Source organism: Salvelinus alpinus, chromosome 12, assembly GCF_045679555.1.
Source record: "Salvelinus alpinus chromosome 12, SLU_Salpinus.1, whole genome shotgun sequence".
Lineage (NCBI taxonomy): Eukaryota > Metazoa > Chordata > Actinopteri > Salmoniformes > Salmonidae > Salvelinus > Salvelinus alpinus.
The window spans coordinates 34002301-34027063 of NC_092097.1; the positions used below are offsets into that span (position 1 = coordinate 34002301).

Below are 24763 nucleotides of genomic sequence, written 5' to 3' on the forward strand. Positions count from 1 at the left end.
CTCTCCTTCTCTGTGGCCAACGTGAGTAAGACATTTAAACGTGTTAACACTCGCAAGGCTACTGGCCCAGACAGCATCCCTAGCCGCATCCTCAGAGCATGCGCAGACCAGCTGGCTGGTGTATTTACGGACATATTCAATCGCTCCCTATCCCAGTCTGCTGTCCCCACATGCTTCAAGATAGCCACAATAGTTCCTGTACCCAAGAAGGCAAAGATAACTGAAATTAAATGACTATCGCCCCGTAGCACTCACTTCTGTCATCATGAAGTGCTTTGAGAGACTAGTCAAGGATCATATCACCTTACCTGTCACCCTAGACCCACTTCAGTTTACATACCGCCCCAACAGGTCCACAGACGATGCAATCTCCATCACACTGCACACTGCCCTATCCCATCTGGACAAGAGGAATACCTATGTAAGAATACTGTTCATTGACTACAGCTCAGCATTGAACACCATAGTACCCTCCAAGCTCATTAGGCTTGAGGCCCTGGTTCTCAACCCCACCCTGTGCAATTGGGTCCTGGACTTTCTGACTGGCTGCCCCCAAGTGGTGAAGGTAGGAAACAACATCTCCTCTTCGCTGATCCTCAACACTGGGGCCCTACAAGGGTGCGTGCTCAGCCCCCTCCTGTACTACCTGTTCACCCATGACTGCGTAGCCATGCACACCTCCAACTCAATCATCAAGTTTGCAGACGACACAACAGTAGTGGGCTCAGGAGGCTAAAGAAATTTGGCTTGTCACCAAATACCCTGACAAACTTTAACAAATGCACAAATTTGAGAGCATCCTGTCGGGCTGTATCACTGCCTGGTATGGCAACTGCACCGCCCTCAACCGCAGGGCTCTCCAGAGGGTAGTGTGGTCTGCACAACGCATCACCGGGGGCAAACTACCTGCCCTCCAGGACACCTACAGCGTCCGATGTCACAGGAAGGCCAAAAAGATCATCAAGGACTACAACCACCCGAGCCACTGCCTGTTCACCCCGCTACCATCCAGAAGGCGAGGTCAATACAGGTGCATCAAAGCTGGGACCGAGAGACTGAAAAACAGTTTCTATCTCAAGGCCATCGGACTGTTAAACAGCCATCACTAACACAGAGGCTGCAGCCTACATACAGACTCAAATCATTGACCACTTTAATAAATGGATCACTAGTCACTTTAAATAATGCCACTTTAATGTTTACATATCTTACATTACTCATCTCATGTGTATATACTGTATTTTATACCATCTATTGAATCTTGTCTATGCCGCTCGGCCATCGCTCATTCATATATTTGTGTACATATTCTTATTCCATCCCTTTACATTTGTGTATTAGGTAGTTGTTGTGGAATTGTTAGATTACTTGTTAGATATTACTGCACTGTCGGAACCTGAAGCACAAGCATTTCGCTACACCCGCATTAACATCTGCTAACCATGTGTATGTGATCAATAACATTTGATTTGATGTCATTTAGAAAAGGCCTTTTCAGTGTTAAAATTGGCCTATACATTTTTTGGTCCCAAAAATGAATACTCACCAGTATTCGACTACTAACGTCCATTCAGATATTCAAATAACCGTGCACATCTCTAGTTTGTAGTGTTTCTTTGTCAAATGTATCATTTTTTGTGTTTTCAATATGCAATATGATTGAACAAATTTGAACAATATGACGGGGGGTTTTTGCCGTATTTTTTTCTGGAAAATGTTGGCCCAGTCACTTACTCAGGCCCAGCCACACATCAATTTCTGCCTACGCCACTGGGGTGAGGTGGCCATTTGCTTATCTCGTTTTGGTGTGTATATGTGTCTGAGTAAAAGTGCTTAGCCCTCTTGACTAACCAGGTTGTTATTGAGTATTTTATAAAAGAGAATTTGTTCTTCCTAAATGTGAATTGTCTTTTAATCAATTGTGTGTGTTTGTTTCTTTCTCCTCTCGTCAGGCCACACCCCGGCCCTGGCCTGTGCCCCTAACAAGGATGTGGCGGACTGCCTGGCCCTGATCCTCTCCACTATGAAGCCTTTCCCTCCCAAAGACGCCAGCGCCGCCGCCTCCTTTGGCCTTAACCTGCTGAAGCACTGTGGCATCGCCGCCTGCGGGCCCCTGCCCAACGGCAACCTGCGCCACACCTACGCCAAGGACCGTCATGGCACCATCGGCCTGGACGGCTGCTTCACCGAGTGAGATAAAACCCCCCCCCAAACCTGCTCCCCCTCAGACCGCCCTACCCTATGAGCCCCTGTCCCGTTGTATCTGTAACTAACCGGATCGCCCCTCTTTAATCCACTATGATCCGGGTTACAAACCCCCCCCCCCCCCCCTTTCTAACACACAACAAGAGCAGGAATATACTTAGATTCACGTGAGTGTGTGTTTGGATGTGTGTGCGTGTGTCTGTCTGTTTGAAGAAAAACGAAATCCCTAATGGGTGTAGTCAAACCTATATGCAATTATTTGCCTCTCTCCTCTGGCATCATTTTCATTGTTTATTTGTCTGTCGTCACTAGCCTGGGCTTAGGTAAGACACCCTCTGTCCAGTGTCCAGGACAGAGCTCGTCACAGAGTCCCTCTAAATCCTACCAGCAGTGATGATTTTTTTCCCCTTACGATATTATCATGGACGTTTTTGTTGAATTAACAGATTCACAAGCATGTGTGACAAGTTCAGATAGTATCATTTTAATTCTAAATTAAATTTCAATTTTTGGTGAATTTTTGATATTGCACTTCAACAACGAATAAACGAACCTCGCAAATCCCAGTGAAAGCGATGACCTAGTAGAAGGAGAACGGTGCCTACAACTTCTCCTCTGACTTAAACTGGTGCAATATGCAGCATGTGTGGGTATTTCCCGTGCTGTGCGTCTCTGAAGAGAGAGAGAGAGTTGAAAGCTCTGCAGAGAAACCCCATGGATTTGAAAATATGCGGTTACAAGCTGGTGTCTACTCCCCTAGACATCCGACAACAAACACTTCCTAATGGCTAAGGCCATCTGAGTGACACCATCCAACGGGTCCAGTCACTGTCTGACTGGGGGTTTCTGCATTAGCCCCCCTCTCACGGAGTCCATACTAAAGGAAGAAGTTGTGGTTCTTGCCTGAACCCCACTACCGCTTGTCACTGTCGTAGGCATTTCTGGATATTTAACAATGTTGTGCCTATGGAATACTGAGAATTACTGAGAGATGGCCCCACCCCCTCATCCCCAACTAGTTTATGCCCTCTGATCTCCCACCTTATCCCTGATTATTTGAGACTTAAAAAGAGAACAATTCTAGTGGGATATTTTTAAAGGATGAAATTCTTTTTAATTTTTTTTAAGAAAGATGGGTTTAGCACACATACTGATTGCGGTATAAGCTATTGTTGTATAAACACTTGTTTACACAATGTAAACCGACGTCGCATTTACTTGTGAATTGTCAGTCAAATATGTTTGCACAACAGAGCCATGAGAAAAAACGTGTTTTTAATATAGCTGCTAAAATATTGCTGCATTTTCCATGGATTGTATTCACGGTTTCCGTCAATGCGGGTCTACATGTAGTGTTTAATTTGACTTTTTACGTTATTTGGAATTGGAAGCAATATTCAGTCACAGACAGCCTTCAAAATCTTATAGCATTTGTATTTCCCTGCTGTTTGCTGTAGTGGAAAGGTTCATGTAAATTTTCCCTTTTTTACCTATTTATCTATTCATGCCATACTTGTTTGCGTCTGTCTTCTTTTGCACATTAGTTGAATCAATTTAGTTTTGTGTTTCACTTGATTAAGCTATTTATGAAGATTGTTAGTTATGTTAATTAGAACATAATTCAAATTATGTTCACTCTGTTGTAATTGTTTTCATGTGGTTGTAGCGATTTGAAAAAATTCAGATTACAAAATCTATCAGTATTTGACCTTACTCACACTTCCATAAACTAATTGGAATTTAGGAACATTTCAAATCCATGGTGTACTGTAATATTACGCAGTATCCTATTTTGTTAATGTATTTTCAATATTACATAAATGTAGTTTGTCTTAGATAGTGAAATTGTGAAAGTAGTGGTAATGTACCGGTATCTTTACTCTTCACAACATATGGCTAACACTGAAAACAAAAATATCTACATTATGTTGCTATGGTTATGCATGGACAGCTACTTTTTTAAGCTTTTTTATTTTATGACAATCAGCATCACAATGGCTTTTACAGTAATCCCTCGTTTATCGCGGGGGTTACGTTCCGAAAATGACCCGCGATAAGTGAAATCCGCGAAATAGAAAACTTTTTTTTTTTTTACAATTAGCAACTATTACATGTATACAAATACAGTGACTCACGTGTAGGCCGTTTCGTCGACATTATGGGTTTAGGAGATGTTCGAAATTACAAGATAATTTGGCCAACTTAATGTAAATTTGCCAAGCTGTTTTATGTACGTACACATAACTGCACGAGACGACAAAATGATAGCACAATTCGTAGCATGTTTTGATACAAGAAGCGGGAGTGAGTTTTTAGCGAATCAGAATGCAGAGCACAATGCACCAAAAAAAAAAAAAAAATGCATTATGAAAATCCGCGAAATAGCGAATCCGCGATAAGTGAACCGCGAAGTGGCGAGGGATCACTGTATTTATAAGTAACTGCATCTCGGAAGTTGTTTAAGAAGTGTCTTACAGTATTTTATTTATTTGAATTTCAAAGAATACCAAAAGTAATTGATTTCTTTTACACCCATTTTCAAGTATGTGTGCTCCCGTTTCTCTTTTGCGTCAACAAGAACACCATGTAGGCATGTCTGGTACCAATACGTCTATCGTGTGATACACTGACAACCTCATCCACCTTTCTCAGTTGAATTGTTGTTTTTTTCTCGAGATGCCTCAGTCCTATCATCACTTGTGTAACCTAATGATACTCCTAGAATTGTTCTCTTTGAATGGAATATCGAAACCATTTAGCATATCTCTTTAGATGTACAAACTATTATTTATATAAGAAAAAAACATTGCATCAATTTCTGAATAATTTTGCAGACTGAGATTCATTGTCAGTTCCTGGTGCATTCAACCATATGGCTGGGAAGGAACTGTTTTAAAACAGAATGGAGAAAAAAAGGGGAAAAAACAGCTTATCTGTTCTGTGGCCAGTACTGGTATTCTACAAGGTATTTAATGTCAAAGCCTTTAAGAAAAAAATAAGATGACGAAGTCTATCCCTTACATGTAGGAATAGCAATGCCAAAACCAGTGTCGTCGTTGTTCCTCACCCTTTATACTAATATGCTGAAAAAAATGATTGTATTAAGCTACCTGAACTTTTTGTGGCATTTTACATAAGCCTTTTTATATGATGTCAGAGAAGGTTTAGTTCAATGACGTGAGATCACATCGAATAGTAAGCCATTAAATAATGTTCTTATTATGTTCAAGGGTGACTTGCTATGTTAGAATTTTTGGGGTTGGTTTAAATATGAACTTCTCACAACTAGATCCCATCCATTGTTTATCTTATATTGTGTGACATTTCATTGACCATAGATTTGGTTTAGCCTATGGTTTTGTTAGGCTGGTTAGATACGACATTGAAAACAAAAATCCCCTTTTGAAACAAGTTTCATGTGGGACTGAACCCCTAATTGTTCAATTTGATGTCAAGAAAGCATAAATCGAGTGTGGGGAGGATTACATTCATGATATACCGGCAAGACCCTTTTTTATGTTTTTATTTCCTCCCTCTCCCTATTTAACCATTCCGTTTACATTGTGGACAAGGATTACCCTAGTATTGTGATTTTTAGGGCAATAGAACAATGGAAAGCATTTTTCGATTTTCAGTAATGCAACAACAAACAACTCTATTTTCACTCGGTCCTGACCCAAAGCACTTATTTCAAGAATAAGCACTTTTGTATATTTAATATCTCTATATGTATGTGTGTGTTTACATAGGTTACCTATGTAGATATTAACTTATATTTAGGGAAGACAATACCTTCAATGGAGAGATGAGAGTAGATGAACTGGTGACTGATCTTCACGATCATGGGTGATGTGTGGGTGCTTGTATGAGAGACACTGTTTAATTGGAGGGTCATGGTTCTATTTGGGATCCGCATAAGGGATCAGTGAAAAGTTGAAGGTCACACCTTGGTGTGCACACGTACGCAGCCCAAAATACATTTCAAACGGAAAAGTATACTTGCACTGCCTTTCAAAAACAAAAAGCAGGGGATGAAACTCAAGAACACGTTTGATTAAGTGCAGAAATGTAAGATATTACGTACATTTGCAGACGTCTCCACTGAGCCATATTAGTCAATAGCTGAATTTTTTTTTAATGTATGGTCTAAATTAAAGCAGGGGTTTTGGTTGTTAAATAACTGACATTTTTGCTGCACTGTTTAACTAAGAATGAAGTAATAGGCATGATGGGGACAATAATGAAAAATTAACTAAAGCAACATCTTTACCTCTGCCTTCTGCTCATGCATAGATGTAGAAGGATTGTGTTTTATCTTGAGCCATTGAAGGGTATTATTGCATTCAGTGGATGGGTTAGTCTATTGCCTAACAATGTGGTGCATACAGTTCCTTCAAAGTATTTATACCCTTGACTTATTCCACATTTTGGTGTTACAGCCTGAATTCAAAATGTATTAAATATTACTTTTTTCTCACCCATCTACACACAATGCCCCATAATGACAAAGTGAAGAAATTTGTTTTGACATTTTTTATTGAAAATAAAATGCAGAAATATCTAATTTGCTTAAATATTCACATACCTGACTCAATACTTTGTTTGAAGCACCTTTGGCAGCAATTACAGCTGTGAGTCTCTCTAAGAGCTTTGCACACCTCGATTGTGCAAAATTTGCCCATTAATATTTTCTAAAATTCTTAAAGCTCTTTCAAATTGGTTGTTGATCAATGCTAGACAACCATTTTCAGGTCTTGCCATAGATTTTCAAGCCGAATCAAGTCAACTGTAACACTCAGGAACACTCACTGTATTCCTGGTAAACAACTCGTGTGCATTTGGCCTTGTGTTTTAAGTAATTGTTCTGCTGAAAAGTGAATTAATCTCCAAGTGTCTGGTGGAAAGCAGATGGAACCAGATTTTCCTCTAGGATTTTGTCTGTGCTTAGCTCCAATCCATGTATTGTTTTTATCCTGAAACTCCTCAGTCCTTTTTTTTAACCTATATTTTATCAGGTAAGTTGACTGAGAACACATTCTCATTTCCAACAACGACCTGGGGAATAGTTACAGGGGAGAGGAATGAGCCAATTGTAAGCTGTGGCAGATTAGGGGGCCATGATGGTATGAAGGCCAGATTGGGAATTTAGCCAGGACACCGGGGTTAACACCCCTACTCTTACGATAAGTGCCATGGGATCTAGTGACAACAGAGAGTCACGTCACATCCGAAATACGGCACCCTAAACAGGGCAATGTCCCCAATCACTGCCCTGGGGCATTGGGATATTTTGTTTAGATCAGAGGAAAGGGTGCCTCCTACTGGCCTTCCAAAACCACTTCCAGCAGCATCTGGTCTCTCGACCAGGACCAACCCTGCTTAGCTTCAGAAGCAAGCCAGCAGTGAGATGCAGGGTGGTATGCTGCTGGCTTACAAGCATACCCATAACATGATGCAGCCACCACTATGCTTGAAAATATGGAGAGTGGTATTCAGTAATGTGCTGTGTTAGATTTGCCCCAAACATAACACTTTGTATTCAGGGCAAAATGTGTTGTTGTTTTTTGCAGTATTACTTTAGTGCCATGTTACAAACAGGATGCATGTTTTGGAATATTTGTATGCACAGGCTTCCTCCTTTCACCCTGTCAATTATGTTAGTATTGTGGAGTAACTCAGTTTTCTCCTATCACAGCCATTAAACTCTGTAACTGTTTTAAAGTCACCATTGGTCTCATGGTGAAATCTCTGAGCTGTTTCTGGCATCTGATTGAGGAAGGATGCCTGTATGTTCGTAGTGACTGGGTGTGTTGATACACCATCCACATTGTAATTAATAACCTCACCATGCTCAAAGGGATAGTCAATTTCAGCTCTTTCAATAGTTGCACTTTGCGAGACATTGGAAAACCTCCCTGGTCTTTGGTTGAATCTTTGTTTTGAAATTCACTGCTTGAATCTTTGTTTTGAAATTCACTGCTTGACTGAGGGACCTTACAGGTATCTGTATGTGTGGGGTACAGAGATGAGGTAGTCATTTGAAAAATAATGTTTAACACACTTATTGCATACAGAGTGAGTCCACTTACAGTATGTGACTTGTTAAGCACATTTTTACTCCTCAACGTGTTTAGGCTTGCCATAATAAAAGGGTTGAATACTTATTGACTCAAGACGTTTCAGCTTTACATTTTTTATGTATTTTTTTTTTGTAATCTACAAACATAATTCCACTTTGACATTATGGGGTATTGTGTGTAGGCCAGTGACACAAAATATAAATTGAATCAATTTTAAATTCAGGCTGTAACACAACAAAATGTGGAAAAAGTTGAGAGGTGTGAATACTTTTAGAAGGCACTGCCTTACATCTATCAGTACAAGCCTCACTTGTCAACAGTTGGCACTCAGGCTAATAGCTGAGCTATCCCTCCTGTTAATCATGGACTCGCCATTTTTTCTATCAAGATTGCCTTACAATACCTCTCAAATTATGTATTGTTATTTTGTTACTCAATTTTTTTGTGTGGCCCATATCTGATTTGCATTTGGGAATGTGTCCCTTTTTGTCTTATCTCAATACCATATCAAAACAGTCGTCCTTAACACCCCATGCTATTACCTAGACCCACAAGTGCCGTAGAAATCCTGGTTTGTCTGCCTATGGAAAAAGGAAGTGTCTATGGAGATAAAAAAGTAAAGGTCAACTTTGACAAATGCCAATAATACCTTACCATGGCTCAAATTGCAAAAATTGGCAACTTTCTCAAAATGCTTCAGATTGTAGGAATAAGTGATATGGGAGCTTTGGGCAAGGGGAGGAGTGAAATGCATAGCATTAGGTAATTGTAATTTGCATGATGCAAGACTGATCAAGTTTTATTTGGGAGCGTGATCGAAAACACAATATGGCAGGGTGGCTAGTAGGGTAGAAGACGGTAAAATTGCACAAAAGTAGTTGAGTCAGAATACTGTAAACTGAGTTACGTGTTAAGTTGGGGGAAGAACTATTGAATGGAAGCATATTCAACATCTTTGTTTCCTTCCATTTTTCTTTTGAGAAAAATTCAGGGTACTTATTGATTTTGGGCAACTTGTAAAATGTTGCCATCTGATATGTGAGTGGAAAGAAAGACTAAGTAGGGTCATGTTGAAATTGGAGAATAGGAAAAACGTTATTGCTGTAGACACCATTGTCCTTCAAGTGAGAAAGCATTCATATGAGATCGAACACTTATGTCATGCTGATTTTAAATAACCTCTAAATGAGGTGTGGAAGGGATAAAGTTAGAAACAAAGAGGCTGTTGGTTTCTTTTGGTTATGCCAGTGATCCCCATGGTGATGCTGTCCATAGCGTATTCCTCTGGGATATCTGCCAATAACTGTACCTCGAGGACATCGGTGTCCTTCATTACTTGAAAACTCATTGGATAAAGGCAATAGCTACGCAGTTACCATTTTGTTTTTCTTTTATTTCCATTTAAAATATTATTTTGAATCAAGAGTACACAAAAAACATTTCCTCTTCTCCAAGCATAATTAAACTGCTGAATTAGATCTTTATTTGTCATCGGTGTACTGTTATCAAAGAATTCTTCAAAATGGCTACAGTTCACAAAAAAAGTGAATAAATTAACATGTAAGATGCGGTACATTATATTTAAGTGGATTTTAACAAGAAGTTAAAAGTAATAAATCTCATGTTATAGTCCGTCATAAATTTACATTTGATCACCAAAACAAACACGTCTTGATATGGATGGAATTATGTCATCTTAAGTATAGATCCATGAGTGAAGCACAATATTAAAGGGTTACTTCGGGATTTTGGCAATGAGGCCCAATGAGACCCATAGATTTCCAGTCACTGCGCTAACGCTAGTTAGCAACTTCCTTCAAACTGTACGCAGACACATAAAAATGGTATCCACGAGTTCATCTGACTGGAGAAGTAGATAAAGGGCCTCATTGCAAAAATGCCAAAATATCCCTTTAAGTTCTTCCATGATTCTAACTGCTGCATGTCTGTCCTGTCTATGTACACAAAATATTTATTTGAGATGTTCAGATTCTTTGATTGCATAGTATGTTTATGCTTTCATTATTCATTTGTCATTGTTGTACAACTACATTAGGTGGAAAAGATTTCCATGCTTATTCAATCATAACTTCCAAATGCTTGTTAAAATGGAACAAAACTGTTGGTCCCACTTTACAAATAAGGCCTTGAAATGTAGCAGTAAGAAGTGTAATTTCGCAGAATTTGGCACGTGTCTAACATCATTATTGAGAAACAATTATCAAATGTAATTGACATTTGTTCCATTTTCATGTGGGATTGCCCATATCCCTGTATACCGCGGCACATATACTTTAGGTCATGGGAAAAATAAATAAAAACACACACAACAAACTGGTTATAGAATTTAACAATTATATATTGACTCCAGACTTCTGGCCTTTTCTTTTTTCAGAGACTGTAATTTTTTTGTTGGCACGCATGTAGCTAGTGCTCTTTTCTGCAATACAGTCCTCATAGGTGGTGTGGCCTGTTATACTGTCCAAAGTTTGTTTGGTCCTGAATTAACTAGAGTGAACTGGTTGAATACGTTTGTCTCTCTTGTGCCTCTGTAGTTAGTTAAGGCGTAGCAACATATACCTATGATCAAAACAAAGCATACTGATCCTTGGATTCACTTTATTCAACCCAGTAGTTGGCTGCTTTGAAAAACTTCAGGGACAAAATGTCGACACACCAATTGCTTTTATTTAGTCTGTTTTCTCTTCCTCTTTAAGGGCAGTTACTGAGTTGACCTCTTACTCCAAAAAATACTATCTAAGAGTAACGTTACTCTTTAAAGGGATTCAATGGTGTTGTCTTAGTGGAGAGTAAGGTCGACACTTTCTATTATGTGACTTCATGTATTACTTGATTAGCCGTAATCTGACATCGAACAGTTTACCTCAAGATGTTATATCTCGCAACGATTATCCAAGCCAGTGCATTTTGTTAATATATTGAACCTCATTGGAGAGTAAATGTTATCTGATCCATATTATGCAACTTGAAAACATTTGTAACTTTTTTCTCTTTGATTTGATGGTTTCTTCATGACTTGACTGCTTCTTGACAACTACCCATAGGATGGACAGTGCAAATAGGTGAATAAGGATATTAAATAATGATATTTCCATTAAAGGAATGCCTTAGTAGGCAAAAAAGAGATGTCTCAGAACGGAAGTTGTTTTAGATCCATCATAAAGTACCTTATTTATGAGAGTTGTGTGCATTGTTATACTGTAACACATGGCTGCTCAAAATGATGGGGTTGGAATCTATTTTGATCTCGTAGAAAATTGAAGATGGTTAAAGAATATTATTTGAACTTGTAAAAGGCAAAACTCAGATCCTCTATTACTGTCAATACAATCCTGACTGACACTTTGTCCTGACACAAACAGGTATACTAAACTGTGTCATTAGAAAACAATTGAGCAAATAGTAAAGTCGGATTTTTATATTTTATGCATCAGGAAATTGGTCTTCCATTCATGCCAACTGAAAGCCTTATTGTTGATAAAAGTTGAGGTCGCACCTCTCAGGAGCACAGCTATTCACAATCACAGACGGGGTGAAGTCAGTGAGCCATTGTTCATTCATAATACAAAACATGATGCTATGCTAGAGTGCTTCCCAGTCTCATCATCCATGTGGTCCACTGTGGCTTGACTCCTGGAGAAATTGTTAATTGGCTGGATACATTTTTCAAAGCACAAATCCAAAGAAACACTCGTGGTGTTGTCATAAATCCAAACACCTGGATGTACAACTTGACTGTAGTTTATTTAGCTCTTGTTTGATTCTTGCCTTAGTCTTGCTTGGCTTGCCATATTTTTCAATGAACAGCCTTTCTTAAGGGACCTGAAAAATCACACAGTGAAATAGTTTTGGATCACTGTGGTGATAATACTGAAGTTTTAGTGTGAATTCATAACAAAAGCAATATTGGCAAGTGCACTTTGTTGGGTGTTCTAAGCACATCACTAAAAATGCACTGCAGACAGTAGTGTGTAGAGATTGTTGCTTTACTTACTCAACTAAATGGTATTGAAATCAACATGGTGAATTATTATAAAGCTGAGAGAGAAAGATTTAATATTTGTGAAAGTTGTAGTACCATTTTAGCAGTGTATATGTTGATTTGATCGGGATGTAGTTTTAGTTGGTGTCTGTACAACCCCTTCTAACCGTATTTCAAGTATTTGAATGCAAAAAGAACACACTTAAGATAATCAAGTATTAAAAGTTGTAGCTTAAACATTTTAATAGCTAGTTTGTATGCAACCACTTTATTTGGGCATCTATGTTTGGGTTTTATATAAATTGTTCTCTGTATTGCGATATGTTCTAAGTATAATATATGTAATCTTCAAGGTAACATCAAGGCACTGGGTTCGGTTGAGATGGTGGTAGAATATTGTATTTTGTGGACAAGAAAGACAATGGATTGCTATGCCATAGAACTTAAGGATGTAGTGATTAATTTTATAGTACAGTGAGTAGGCATAGAGTTCTATGTTTGTGTGATGATTTGGGCAGTTAGCTGTCATGTCTTCATTAGTGAGTATGATGTCAAGAATGTGAGTGTGAGTATGATGTCAAGAATGTGAGTGTGAGATGGCAATATGAACTGCTATCAGCAAAAGGGCAAAGAAAAACTTTACACACTTTCCTGATTTACAAATACTGTAAAGAATATTGTTATTTTGTTTCTAAGTTTCTAATTGGTAACGCAAAGTACATTCCCTTTGAAACACAAGTGATGTTTGTAAGATTCTGGTGCTATGGTCTTTTAATCGTTTTTGGTTTGAGTCCATAAATTGGATTATTTTAATTTGAGCATATTTGAAAATTATAATATGTAAGGTTAGGCCTACTGGTTTCTGGTACAGTATCCTACGTAGTATGTGTGGTAGCCTAATATGCAGTAACTGACCCTTTGAATAAAATGTAAAACTCTAGTGTAATTGAAAGCTTGAGGTTGGTGGTTGGCCGTGTCCTTTACCTTAACAGCCCTCCTTTTTATTTTGGTCTGGATATATTAAGCTCTTATTCAGGAGGGCAGAGGCATCTTGTTTTGATTCAGTCATTGGACATTGCTTTGTATGATGCTGGGATTTGTTTACTCCATAGACCAGCCAGGCAAAATATAACACAGGCCATGTCTACGGGCTATGACCTTGAATTATTATGTGCTTTGATTGGCTAGCAGTGTCCTGTCCATATTGCTTCTGCTAGAATTTCATTGGCTCCTTGTTTTGCTGCAATTTTTTTCACCATCTCGGAAGTTGCGGGTTAAAGTTAGGAATTGGTCAAGAATTTAATGTCAGGGACAAGTGGTTAAAAAAATTGCATATCTGGTTGTGGTCCTTGGAATGGATAGGATATGCCAAGCCAATGTTTAGGATAGCATGTTAACTTCCCATGTGACTTCTGTGTGAACTGTAGGTGATCATGAAAGTGTTTATTGTGCTTCATTTAGGCCTAATTATAAATTCAGGTGGTGCAATGTGAGCAAGTGAAAATGCATAAAATGCTTTTTCAGGCCTTTTGTCAACTTTTCACTCTTTTCTCTTGCACCTTAGGCTCTGTTTTGAAGTAAGTTACGGCTACTGCTGCCTGGTGGAGAGTTTGAGCATGTCTGCATTCAGTATTGTGTATTTTCTAGAGCCTTCAGTTGCTTACAGCAACAACAAACAAAAAATCTTATATACGTTTTACTAGCATGACATTGTGCGATATTAAAATTGTATTACCTCAGAAATATATAAATTAATATTAATGAATTGAAATGGGAAAAAACGGTCTCTCATCCAAAATGGAATCTCATTGGCAAGATACAAAGTCCATGCGATTTTGAAAGTAAAGATTACTTTTGCTACTAATGTAATTGCTATGATCATGTTTTGCCTACCTCCTTGATGCACAACTCATCTTTGTCTTCTTAGCTCATAACCACCTATACTTGTGTCTCAAAAATATGAACTCATATTAATCACTTTTAATCTAAAAGACAAATCTAATGTGATCTTGATTTTGTGTGTGTGTATGTACGTACGAGCATGTAAAATGAAAGGAAAAATAATATATCACAACAGCCACTGGAATGTGAAGCCAAACTGTATTATGATCAGAATGAAATCTCTTTAAGGTCTGTTGTAGCATACACGTGAACCTCGTCTGTGGTACATGTTTGCTATCCTTCAGATACTTGTTGCAAGAAGGTACTTTATGATTGCTTTTATTTAACACCCTGAAAGTATCCTTTATCCACCAGGAATCATCCAATTTTTCATAGTACGGTGGGTTTTTACTGTACGTTTGTAAGTTGAGCCATATGTCTAAACATCAAGTTTACAGTTGTAACTGTGTGAAACTATGAGATATTGGGAGAATGTGTGTGCATCTAACTTCATTACAAAAGCAACAAATAACTAAGGCTCTTACTGAAGTCTGATGATGAATGTGGTGTTTACGTGTGGAGGTAAATGTTATCGTATCCAGCCTTAAGCATTCAAAATAAAATAAATGAATCATTTGTCATACAACCCCCCCCCGACCTTTGCGATTTTGACTGAAGCAGAGGAATGTGCGATGCAGCATTAGGGGTTAGAGATGCCCTAAAAGAGACACACAAACCCCCCTCTCTCCCACTCCTGAACAAATATCCAACTTTCATGATAATGCAATCCTTGAAAGCACTTTGCCTTTGTATATCATTAAGTGTGATAGTGAATGGTTATTTGTTACAAAAATGTTACATGTATAATGATTTGAGTGAATCAAACAACGTAATCTGCATTGACCTTTGACATTACAGGAGAAACTTAAACCAAGGCATTGATACCTTATCGATTTTATACATTGTATGCTGCAGCCTATGAGTCTTGTCATTCAGTGTTGTGGCTTAGGATTGGTTGTTTAAATAAAGTGCTATTGCTTAATATCTACTTTGTTTTTTGTTCACTTTTATACAGTTGAAGTCAGAAGTTTACATACACCTTAGACAAATACATTTAAACTCTGTTTTTCACAATTCCTGACATTTAATTCTAGTAAACATTCCCTGTCTTAGGTCAGTTAGGATAACCACTTTATTTTAAGAATGTGAAATGTCAGAATAATAGTAGAGAGAGTGCTTTTTTTCAGCTTTATTTTCTTTCATCACAATCCCAGTGGGTCAGAAGTTTACATACACTCAATTAGTAGTTGGTAGCATTGCCTTTTAAATTGTTTAACTTGGGTCAAACGTTTTGGGTAGCCTTCCATATGCTTCCCACAATAAGTTGGGTGAATTTTGGCCCATTCCTCCTGACAGAGCAGGTGTAACTGAGTTAGGTTTGTAGGCCTCCTTGCTTGCACATGCTTTTTCAGTTCTGCCCACAAGTTTTCTATAGGATTGAGGTCAGGGCTTTGTGATGGCCACTCTAATACCTTGACTTATTGTCCTTAAGCCATTTTGCCACAACTTTGGAAGTATGTTGGGGTCATTGTCCATTTGGAAGACCAATTTGCAACCAAGCTTAAACTTCCTGACTGATTTCTTGAGATGTTGCTTCAATATATCCACGTAATTTTCCTTTCTCATGATGCCATCTATTTTATGAAGTGCACCAGTCCCTCCTGCAGCAAAGCACCCCCACAACATGATGCTTCCACCCCCGTGCTTCACGGTTGGGATGGTGTTCTTCGGCTTGCAAGCCTCCCCCTTTTTCCTCCAAACATAACGATGGTCATTATTGCCAAACAGTTCTATTTTTGTTTCATCAGACCAGAGGACATTTCTCCAAAAAGTACGTTTTTTGTTCTGATGTGCAGTTGCAAACCGTAGTCTGGATTTTTTTATGGTGGTTTTGGAGCAATGGCTTCTTCCTTGCTGAGCGGCCTTTCAGGTTATGTTGATATAGGACTCGTTTTACTGTGGATGTAGATACTTTTGTACCTGTTTCCTCAGCATCTTCACAAGGTTCTTTGCTGCTGTTCTGGGATTGATTTGCACTTTTCGCACCAAAGTACATTAATCTCTAGGAGACCGGCTGCGTGGTCCCATGGTGTTTATACTTGCGTACTATTGTTTGTACAGATGAACGTGGAACCTTAAACCGTTTGGAAATGACTCCCAAGGATGAACCAGACTTGTAGTCTACAACTTTTTTCTGATTTCTTTTGATTTTCCCATAATGTCAAGAAAAGAGGCACTGAGTTTGAAGGTAGGCCTTGAAATACACCCACAGGTACACCTCCAATTGACGTCAATTAGCCTATCAGAAGCTTCTAAAGCCATGACCTCATTTTCTGGAGCTGTTAAAAGGCATAGTAAACTTCTGACCTACTGGAATTGTGATACAGTGAATTATAAGTAAAATCTGTAAACAATTGTTGGAAAAATTTCTTGTCATGCACAAAGTAGATGTTCTAACCGACTTGCCAAAACTATAGTTTAACAAAACAATTGTGGAGTGGTTGAAAAACAAGTTTTAATAAGTGTAATGTAAACTTCTGACTTCAACTGTATATGCTTGTATTTCTGATGGCCAAAATCCAACTACACACCCATCTGTCAGCCTTAGGCTACTTTTTGAACACAGAGCCCACACAGCACATTAGCTAAGAGTAATTTTATATTTTAGACATCTCATGGGAAAACTTAACATTGAGTGCAGAAAATTAAAGGAAAATATTTTGTTTAAAAAAAGGTATCACATTTTAAACAAAGGGATGGTAAGCCTGTCTTCCTTTGAAAAACACATGACTTCCCATTAAACAGCTTAATTGTAAAAAACAAATGTAAGGTAAACTCTTGTTACAGCTTTTGTGAACCGTGTTCCTTAAACAAACCTAATTAAGATACTATTTCTTAACCCACTTTACAAAGACAAGTAAATAATGGTCATGGTAATTTCTACAAAACTAAATAATATATAAAGACTGATTACACAGTTTGTAAAAGAAACACGAGTCTTCAGTGGTAGAGTCTCTCATTTGAAATTTCTGGCACGTGATGGACTTTGCTTCTCTCTTCTCTAATCATCTTTTGGTAGAACGTCTGGTCTCCTTTCCATTGACAGTGGTCCCTCCTGGATTGGTTGCCCTGCTGCTGACACCACTGCCAGCCCGCCCTCCCTGCGGAGGGGTAGTTGAGCTCCCGGAACCTTGTGAATTTACACCGTTCCCATTGGTAGTGTCATTTCCTAGAATAAGAAATTGTAATGTACAAATTAGAATGTTCATAAAGTGATAAAAGGAAAAGTTGTTAGTGTTCACAATTAAAATGAAGACACTGCTGTTTATACACTGACGGTGGCTGAACCAGCCACTCACAGGTAAAATATGCAACTTTACAGCTTCAAGCAGCAATTTAGTTTACTGCTGGAGACATGCAGGTGGAATTGTTGCATATAGCACCTTAAGCAGCAGAGGTCAAAATTACTTTTCTTGAAAAACACTAACAGAGGTAGTTGCCGAAACACTTCCATTTGATGTCACTTTTTTTGTTGGTCTCTGATAGTAGACTTACCAGCTGAGTTATTGTTCAGTATGTTTCCTTGGTCACTGAGTACCTGGGAATGAAATAATCTGTTCACTTACAGTACAAGAAAAAGGCACTTATTAATATTTTTACCTTATCCTTCCGTAAAGCTTTCTGTAGTAAGACATGCTTACACACTGACATCCTTATGTTCAGAACACCCCTTACCGTCTTGTTTTTCATCTGGTCCATGTTAGAATATTCTAGGTTAGGCTCACTGAAATTTGGCACCTCGGAGTACACCATGCAGAACCTGAACAAAACATTAAGTGGGCATTAGTTTAGACCAGTAACTTATGACATTACATGCATCTCTCAGCCACATTTACATGGCTGCAACTACAGGACTTACTCTCCAATCTTCAACAGCTCTCCACCTCTGCCTGTGTACAGAGTCAGGCAACCTTTGAACACAGACGCATATCTGGAGAAAAAGGCAGCAATTTCAATACAATATTGCAGACTACTAATAACGTATGGCACGTATTCATCCGAATAACCATGCGGTTAGGTAAAGTAGACATGATGACTGGGTGGTCTTATTTCTGTATTGATTTTATACTCAGCAGTAGGTTTGGAGCTTTGTCCATACAGTGGAGGTGTTGACTGGGATGTGACTCAATAACTCACCCCTTAGTGAGTCTGATTATGTCACCGGTTTGGATCAGTCCCCCCACCTCATCCCAAACAGAGATGCTGATGCTGCCTGTTTTGTCAGCCACCTTACAGGTCCGCACCTCATGCCCATCCTTTGTCTTTGTCACTCGTCCTATGTGAGGGGTTATGAGGGACAAATAAATCAGTGGCTTTTGATTTTTTTTACAAAGACAGACCAAGCTAGTTGTACAAGGAAAGTGTCATATCTCATTGTGAGGAGCGTAAACATCCACTTGTGGAAAAAAGAGGGAGGGTTCAACACAGGTAAGTTATTTGATGGCTGGTATGATTCAAATAAACCAACATGAACTGCTCTCAGACTACATAGTGGCATACAAGAAGGATGTTACTCACTATTGAGCCATTATATTGTGTGTAAGATTTTACATAACTTTTTTTCCCACCCCAGTGCATTACAAGATCATTAACATTTGATTCCTAGTAATACTGTTATGAGTTAGTATTTGAAACAGCCGCCCCCTCCCCCCCCTCCCTCACCGGTTTCCAGTACGATGAAGATAACGTTGAGATTCTTGAGTCCTGGCTTGATGTCCTTGACGTGGGTCTCAGTCGTCATCTTTCAGATTCTCGTCATGCATCCACAACTGTAGCTAAATCAACTTTAGACCAAAGCAGCACTGAAATGTTGACGTGAGTATGAATACATGATTAGAAAGTATGCAACCCAGGTTGACTAATGACTTGTAAAGTAGCTAGAAGCTGCACCAAGCTGCAATAACCAAGCTGCAGTAACGTTACTCACTGCCATGACCTATGAGCATTATGGCAGCAATCTAGCTATCGTTAGTTATAGCTAGCTAACTGGGTGCCAGGTTGTTAGCTACAAATGACATTAACTTTACCTCAACGGTGTGTATTGTCGTTCACAGCTGCGTTGTCCGATATAAGGGATTTTAAGCCATGGGACAAATCAGTTTAAATATAAGTATTGTTTTCCTGTTTGTAAAAGGGCTGGCTAGCTAGTTGTTTTTCGTGAGCATCAGTATGTCACTACAGTTGTCCCCTGCTGCATTGTTGGTCAAATTTAATGTCAATCAAAATTGTGTCCAATGGCAATGGACTATATAGGATGTGCTTTAGAGCTAATCATGTGATAGGCCCTTTATCTGAGAAGGGACACTGATCGTACCGAAGATAGGTGGAGTCAACTGTCAATCAACGATTTGACAATTTGGTTGCTTAGCTGCAGGAGTGAGGGCTGGACGTGGAAATGTGGTGACGGGAATCAAGAAAAAAATGGATATCATGCTGGCACGCTAACCCAAATACTGACGCAAACGTAATTTAAAATGCCATTTAACCATTGATTGTTATATCAACAGGTAACGTTTCTCAATTCGACGAAATATCACTAGCTTTGCTCTCTCTCTCTGTTTGTTTTCCTGTGTGATTCCACCTTGTGCCAGCCAGCTAATCTGTAAATTAGCTAGCTAACGTTTGTTCACGTAAATTAGTCAACTGTGGTTAACTTGCGTGCACACTGGCTTGTCAGATTTTCTAATTAGTATCCAATATGTATCTTTCATCTATATGCAGCTAGCCACATAGCTAACGTTACGTTATTCCATTTGGAACAGTAATGATGAGTTACGTGTTTGAGTAGCAAACAGCGCTAATCATATCGTAAACTGGTTATAAAGTAAATTAAAGGGACAGTAACTTTATTCATTCCAACAACGTTGCATAACGTTACTATTTTTCCACAGACTAATTTTCCCAGGACATCATTACCTAGGCCCCAGGTTGCTCCTCTCCTTCCCATAACTCTGCCCCAGTGGTCCTTATTTTCAATGAGTAGGAGGGCTATGGATTCTGGCCCAAGGAAGGAAAGACACCGGTGAGTGGACATTGAACACACATGTACAGGTACTGGGGGTGGCTGGTAGCCTAGCGTTTAGAGCGTGGGCCCATAATTGAAAGATTCCTAGTTCAAATCCCTGAGCAGTCTAGGTGTAAAATCTGTTAATCTGCCCTTGAGCAAGCTACTTAATCCTGATTGCTCCAGGGTTGCTGTCAATAATGGCTGATCCCTAGCTGTGACCATAAATACCCTGTAATTTGACCTTTTGATCATTGATTACTATAAAGTCAGTGTTTTAGTTGTATTGTCCATATTCATTGAGAATGTTGGGCTTTTTACTTGTTGATTTAATCCATGCACCAACTCATTGGAATACCATGTGATAGATCCAGGTAGTTATTTCAAAGTGCACTGATACCCAAGAAGTATCCACACCATAAATGTTCATACTACCGCTAGTCTTAGACAAAAATAAAACCCACTTGCACTATAGTGGGTAAGTGTCTTTATAGTTAGTCTTGACTCTTTGTACACAAAATGAAATCACATCAGAGAGATAGTGTGCAGTAGATTATGTTAATTAATGACAAGCCCTTTGCTTTCAATTCTGATAGACTTCTCATCTCAGTGTCTAGCCCAGAGTTTCTAGATCCTAGTGGAACTTTTCCCACGTCCAAGCCTATATCTATAGTCGATTGATTGTTCTGATTTGGAAGTCGTCATTTGCATCGCCGAGCCGTGTCCAAGAAGGAATGTGTCTGTCAGGAGCTCACTGTGGCAAGAAACTCTGAGGGCCCAGAATATTTAATACAATGTTGCAAGTTTGTTACCTAGAGCTTCAGGCCAGACAGAGTTCATAGTTGATATAATGTTTCAAGTTCCTTGCAGACAGGCCATGTGTAGCCAATGTGATTTATAGAATATTTATTTTTTATCCGGCTATTTTCTACCTGAGAGCTGCAGTGTTTTTATTTGTTGGCTTTATGTAAGCTATTTTTACATATGGGTAATGGCAATAGAAGTTACTTTTATGTTTGTATAATTTTGTTTTAGATAGAATGTTGATTAACCACATGACATTGATTTTTGAGATGAAGACTTTATTATAAATGAAACTGTTCCACGAGAATGTGCATATGAAACTCATAACGGGCGCACAGATCAGTAAAAATGGTACGACAACCTGGCACTCCAAATGGAAAAGGTTGCCGACCATTGGTGTAGCCTATTACTGGCATCTTCAGGAGCTTAATGGGCAGAATCTGCGAAGGCCAGCAGCAACGGAAGGTGGAGGGTCGGGAACAGGTTTTTTTGTTTTGGTTAGACTATATTGATCTATGGTTTCCTCTTTAGTAATTTGAGTGTCTTCATTTTTAATCGCAGTGCTTAAAGCATCAGACAAGCTCAGTTGCCTACATATAGTTGATTTTATTCAAACAGGGTGTGTCTATATATGGAAAAATACACTTAACATTTTTGACCGATCGATTTCTCGAAAGAACAGACAACTCTCGGTCGACCAAGATTTTTTTTTGTCAAGGACAGCCCTAATCCCTTTGCCATTCCTAAATCATGCAACCTGGTTATACTGGATGTCCAAGGTATCTAAACCAAAGGATTTCCAATATTTCCTTTCCTAGTTTGTCGGGCTTGCCAGACATTACGCTAAAGTCACTGACTCTCCTCTTGTCAGTCGGTGTAGCCTACCGAATCGCATTGGTGAGAGAGCTGTTCATTTGGCTTCCTAATTTGGATAGGCTACTGTTAGGCCTAGGATTTGGGGGGTCGATTATCTGCAGATAAATTATGAAAACATTAGATGAAGATTGTGAATCATCACTGCAGGAACAATAGGTAGTGGAGAGCCTAATTCTGGTCCAAATATGATAATTAGGGCCCTCACGGAATCCAGGCATTAAAACGGAATTCAACAATATTCAACAATGTATTGATCTTATTAGGGAATCAACTACATTTATTGAAAATGATTTAATCTGTCCAAATTTATCATAAGACATCAACAGAATGCATCAGTGATTCGTATTTCCTGCAACTTTCTGAAGAGGCATTGAGAATACCCCTGTCTGTGTGTGTGATGCACGTCTACCACGTTGTGTAGCCGTTAAGGATGATGCTAATGAAAACGGTCTTCTGGTAGATGGAGACTTTCTCAATTAAATGTTAACTACTAAGTAGACTATGCTTACCTGGCAGAATGATATCATGACTATTTTCATCAATCCAGTGGGTATTTGTTTTGCAAACTCTACCATATCAAAAACACCGGTAAACAAAAGTCTATTTAATCTATTTTGAATTCAGGCTGTAACACAACAAAATATGGAATAAGTCAATGCACTGTATATACAGGTTGTTTATTTTGAACATGATTGAGAACTAAGCGAGAAGATATCGACCCTACTGTTACGCTTGTTTACACTGAGCTGCACTGAAGTCGGAAGGCAATCATGGGTACATGAAGACACTTTCTCGATGGAGCAGTGTGGATAAAGGTCAAATTTGGATAACAGTGGCATATCCCATCCTTGCACTGACGTACGTTTTCCAATCAATATCTCGCGCCGGCTCCACAGTGTCTTAATGTAACCTTGATTGCATTTCGACCCCAGTGCAGCTTCATGTAAACAAGCGTAATGGTAGGGAAGGTATGTTCTGGCAAATTGAATTCTATACTTTTTTCTTTGAAGGTGTTCCATGTTGTTTTATAATCCTGCACGTGGGATGGCATGTAGGTTGTCGTGTTGGTCTGTACTCTGTAGGCTTACCATTTCCTCACCTGTGTTGCAGGTTGTAGTTGGATCTGGGGATGTGCCATGGGCTACGACGTCACCCGGTTCCAGGGGGAAGTGGATGAGGACCTGCTGTGCCCCATCTGCAGTGGAGTCATGGAGGAGCCCGTGCAGGTCAGTGACGTGCACATGTCTGTACCATTTCAGCCATTGGAGAAGCAGTGCATTTCAATGTTTAAAAAAAAATCAGTGCTGCTTCAGTCACTGGAAAATAAGGAATTGTCAGTGTAGATGGAGAAATTCAGTTCCATTTCAGTCAAATAGGATCCAGTTCTTGTCAACGCGTTGACCACACACATGCTGTTCCATTTGTCGTAGAGAAAGGAGAAAAAAAACAGACATTTCAGTCCTGTAGGCCGTGCGCAGGCCATTTATTTTGTGATGCTAAAAAGATGATTATCATCTTGTCCGAAGTGCTCTTGCTGATATGCTGTTCTTGCATTTCTATAAACATATCACTAGACTTATAATTTAATTCTCTATGATGAAGCTCCAGTGATGAAGATCCAATGCTTGTATGGGGGGGTGGGAGCGATAATAGACATGAGAATGGGCTAAATCGCGTCTTAGCCAGGAAGGATATGGGCAGAGGGAGGAGAGCATACAGGGTAATTGACTTTTAGAGGGATGCAGTGACAGAAATGGGAGAGGACAGAAGGTAGAGGGAAGAAGGAAATATGGAGAGATGAGCTCTGAAGGAAGGTCTGTCCGTTCTTGTTCTAGATGAATGAGAAGAGCCTTATGTTTGTAGTGGTGCAGGTAATCAGGATAGAAGAAGTGAGTGGCGATGCTTAGTCCTGTTAATGTAAATAAAGCATAGGGTTGCTAACATAACAAACCAATCTCCCAAACCGAGACCAACCATGAGGTGAGTAGCTTTAAATAGACACACTTGAAAAGGATGAAATTGTTTTCCTACGTGTTTGCCCTTGGAGCAAATGGTTGCTGGATTGTGCTTTTTATAGTACAAAACACTTTTTCCAGCCTAGGGATTGGTCAATTGATGTTATTGGTGTTCTTTGTTTTGCACTGTGCTTAGGAGAGAGTGATTAAAACCAAGATGGCGTAGCAGTGTAGACGTGTTTTGTTTCGTCCTCTCATGTACGTTTGTATTTTTCGTATTTCTTGTGTGTATATATATATATATATATATACAGTGGGGAGAACAAGTATTTGATACACTGCCGATTTTGCAGGTTTTCCTATGTGATTTTCTGGATTTTTGTTTTAGATTCCGTCTCTCACAGTTCAATCAATCAATTTTATTTTATATAGCCCTTCGTACATCAGCTAATATCTCGAAGTGCTGTACAGACACCCAGCCTAAAACCCCAAACAGCTAGTAATGCAGGTGTAGAAGCACGGTGGCTAGGAAAAACTCCCTAGAAAGGCCAAAACCTAGGAAGAAACCTAGAGAGGAACCAGGCTATGAGGGGTGGCCAGTCCTCTTCTGGCTGTGCCGGGTGGAGATTATAACAGAACTATGCCAAGATGTTCAAAAATGTTCATAAGTGACAAGCATGGTCAAATAATAATCATGAATAATTTTCAGTTGGCTTTTCATAGCCGATCATCAAGAGTTGAAAAACAACAGGTCTGGGACAGGTGGCGGTTCCATAACCGCAGGCAGAACAGCTGAAACTGGAATAGCAGCAAGGCCAGGCGGACTGGGGACAGC

At 39.2% G+C, this 24763-nt stretch overlaps 3 protein-coding genes across 8 annotated transcripts in view; 2 read left to right on the forward strand and 1 right to left on the reverse strand.

Annotated features, from left to right (window-relative positions):
* The window catches only part of LOC139535947 (serine/threonine-protein phosphatase 6 regulatory ankyrin repeat subunit C-like), a 73828-nt gene that overhangs the window by 39786 nt on the left and 9279 nt on the right, over positions 1-24763 (forward strand). For 2 of the 5 annotated variants that reach the window (XM_071335934.1, XM_071335939.1), the window contains 2 exons: positions 1953-2190; positions 23084-23199. In XM_071335934.1, the coding sequence (XP_071192035.1) occupies positions 1953-2190; positions 23084-23090 (245 nt within the window). In that variant the 3' untranslated portion in view covers positions 23091-23199. Of the gene's footprint in view, positions 1-1952; positions 15214-23083; positions 23200-24763 lie in introns of those variants that run through there. The other 3 variants (XM_071335935.1, XM_071335936.1, XM_071335937.1) reach the window with 3 other exon arrangements.
* The window catches only part of LOC139535948 (E3 ubiquitin-protein ligase NRDP1-like), a 40681-nt gene continuing 17973 nt past the window's right edge, over positions 2056-24763 (forward strand). The window contains exons 1-2 of the mRNA XM_071335941.1: positions 2056-2190; positions 23084-23199. Of these exons, the coding sequence (XP_071192042.1) occupies positions 2157-2190; positions 23084-23199 (150 nt within the window). The 5' untranslated portion in view covers positions 2056-2156. The remainder of the gene's footprint in view (positions 2191-23083; positions 23200-24763) is intronic.
* On the reverse strand, positions 16871-19505 carry LOC139535949 (SOSS complex subunit B1-like). Of its 2 annotated transcripts, none has more exons than XM_071335943.1 (7): positions 19317-19505; positions 18952-19073; positions 18427-18565; positions 18149-18220; positions 17965-18049; positions 17785-17827; positions 16871-17458 (listed from the first exon to the last, which is right to left on the reverse strand). In XM_071335943.1, the coding sequence occupies exons 2-7, from the start codon at positions 19028-19030 to the stop codon at positions 17295-17297; spliced, it is 582 nt and encodes a 193-aa protein (XP_071192044.1). In that variant the 5' UTR covers positions 19031-19073; positions 19317-19505; the 3' UTR covers positions 16871-17294. The 2 variants fall into 2 exon arrangements, with proteins under 2 accessions (XP_071192044.1, XP_071192043.1); XM_071335942.1 differs by having other exon boundaries at positions 18952-19091.

Coding starts and splice junctions, on each gene's coding strand:
- LOC139535949 (XM_071335943.1), bottom strand. CDS start 19,030: ATGACGACTGAGACCCACGTCAAGGACATCAAGCCAGGACTCAAGAAT. Junction 18,566..18,951: donor CTTCATCGTACTGGAAACCG/GTGAGGGAGGGG, acceptor CCCCTCACATAG/GACGAGTGACAAAGACAAAG. Junction 18,221..18,426: donor ATAATCAGACTCACTAAGGG/GTGAGTTATTGA, acceptor CTTTTTCTCCAG/ATATGCGTCTGTGTTCAAAG.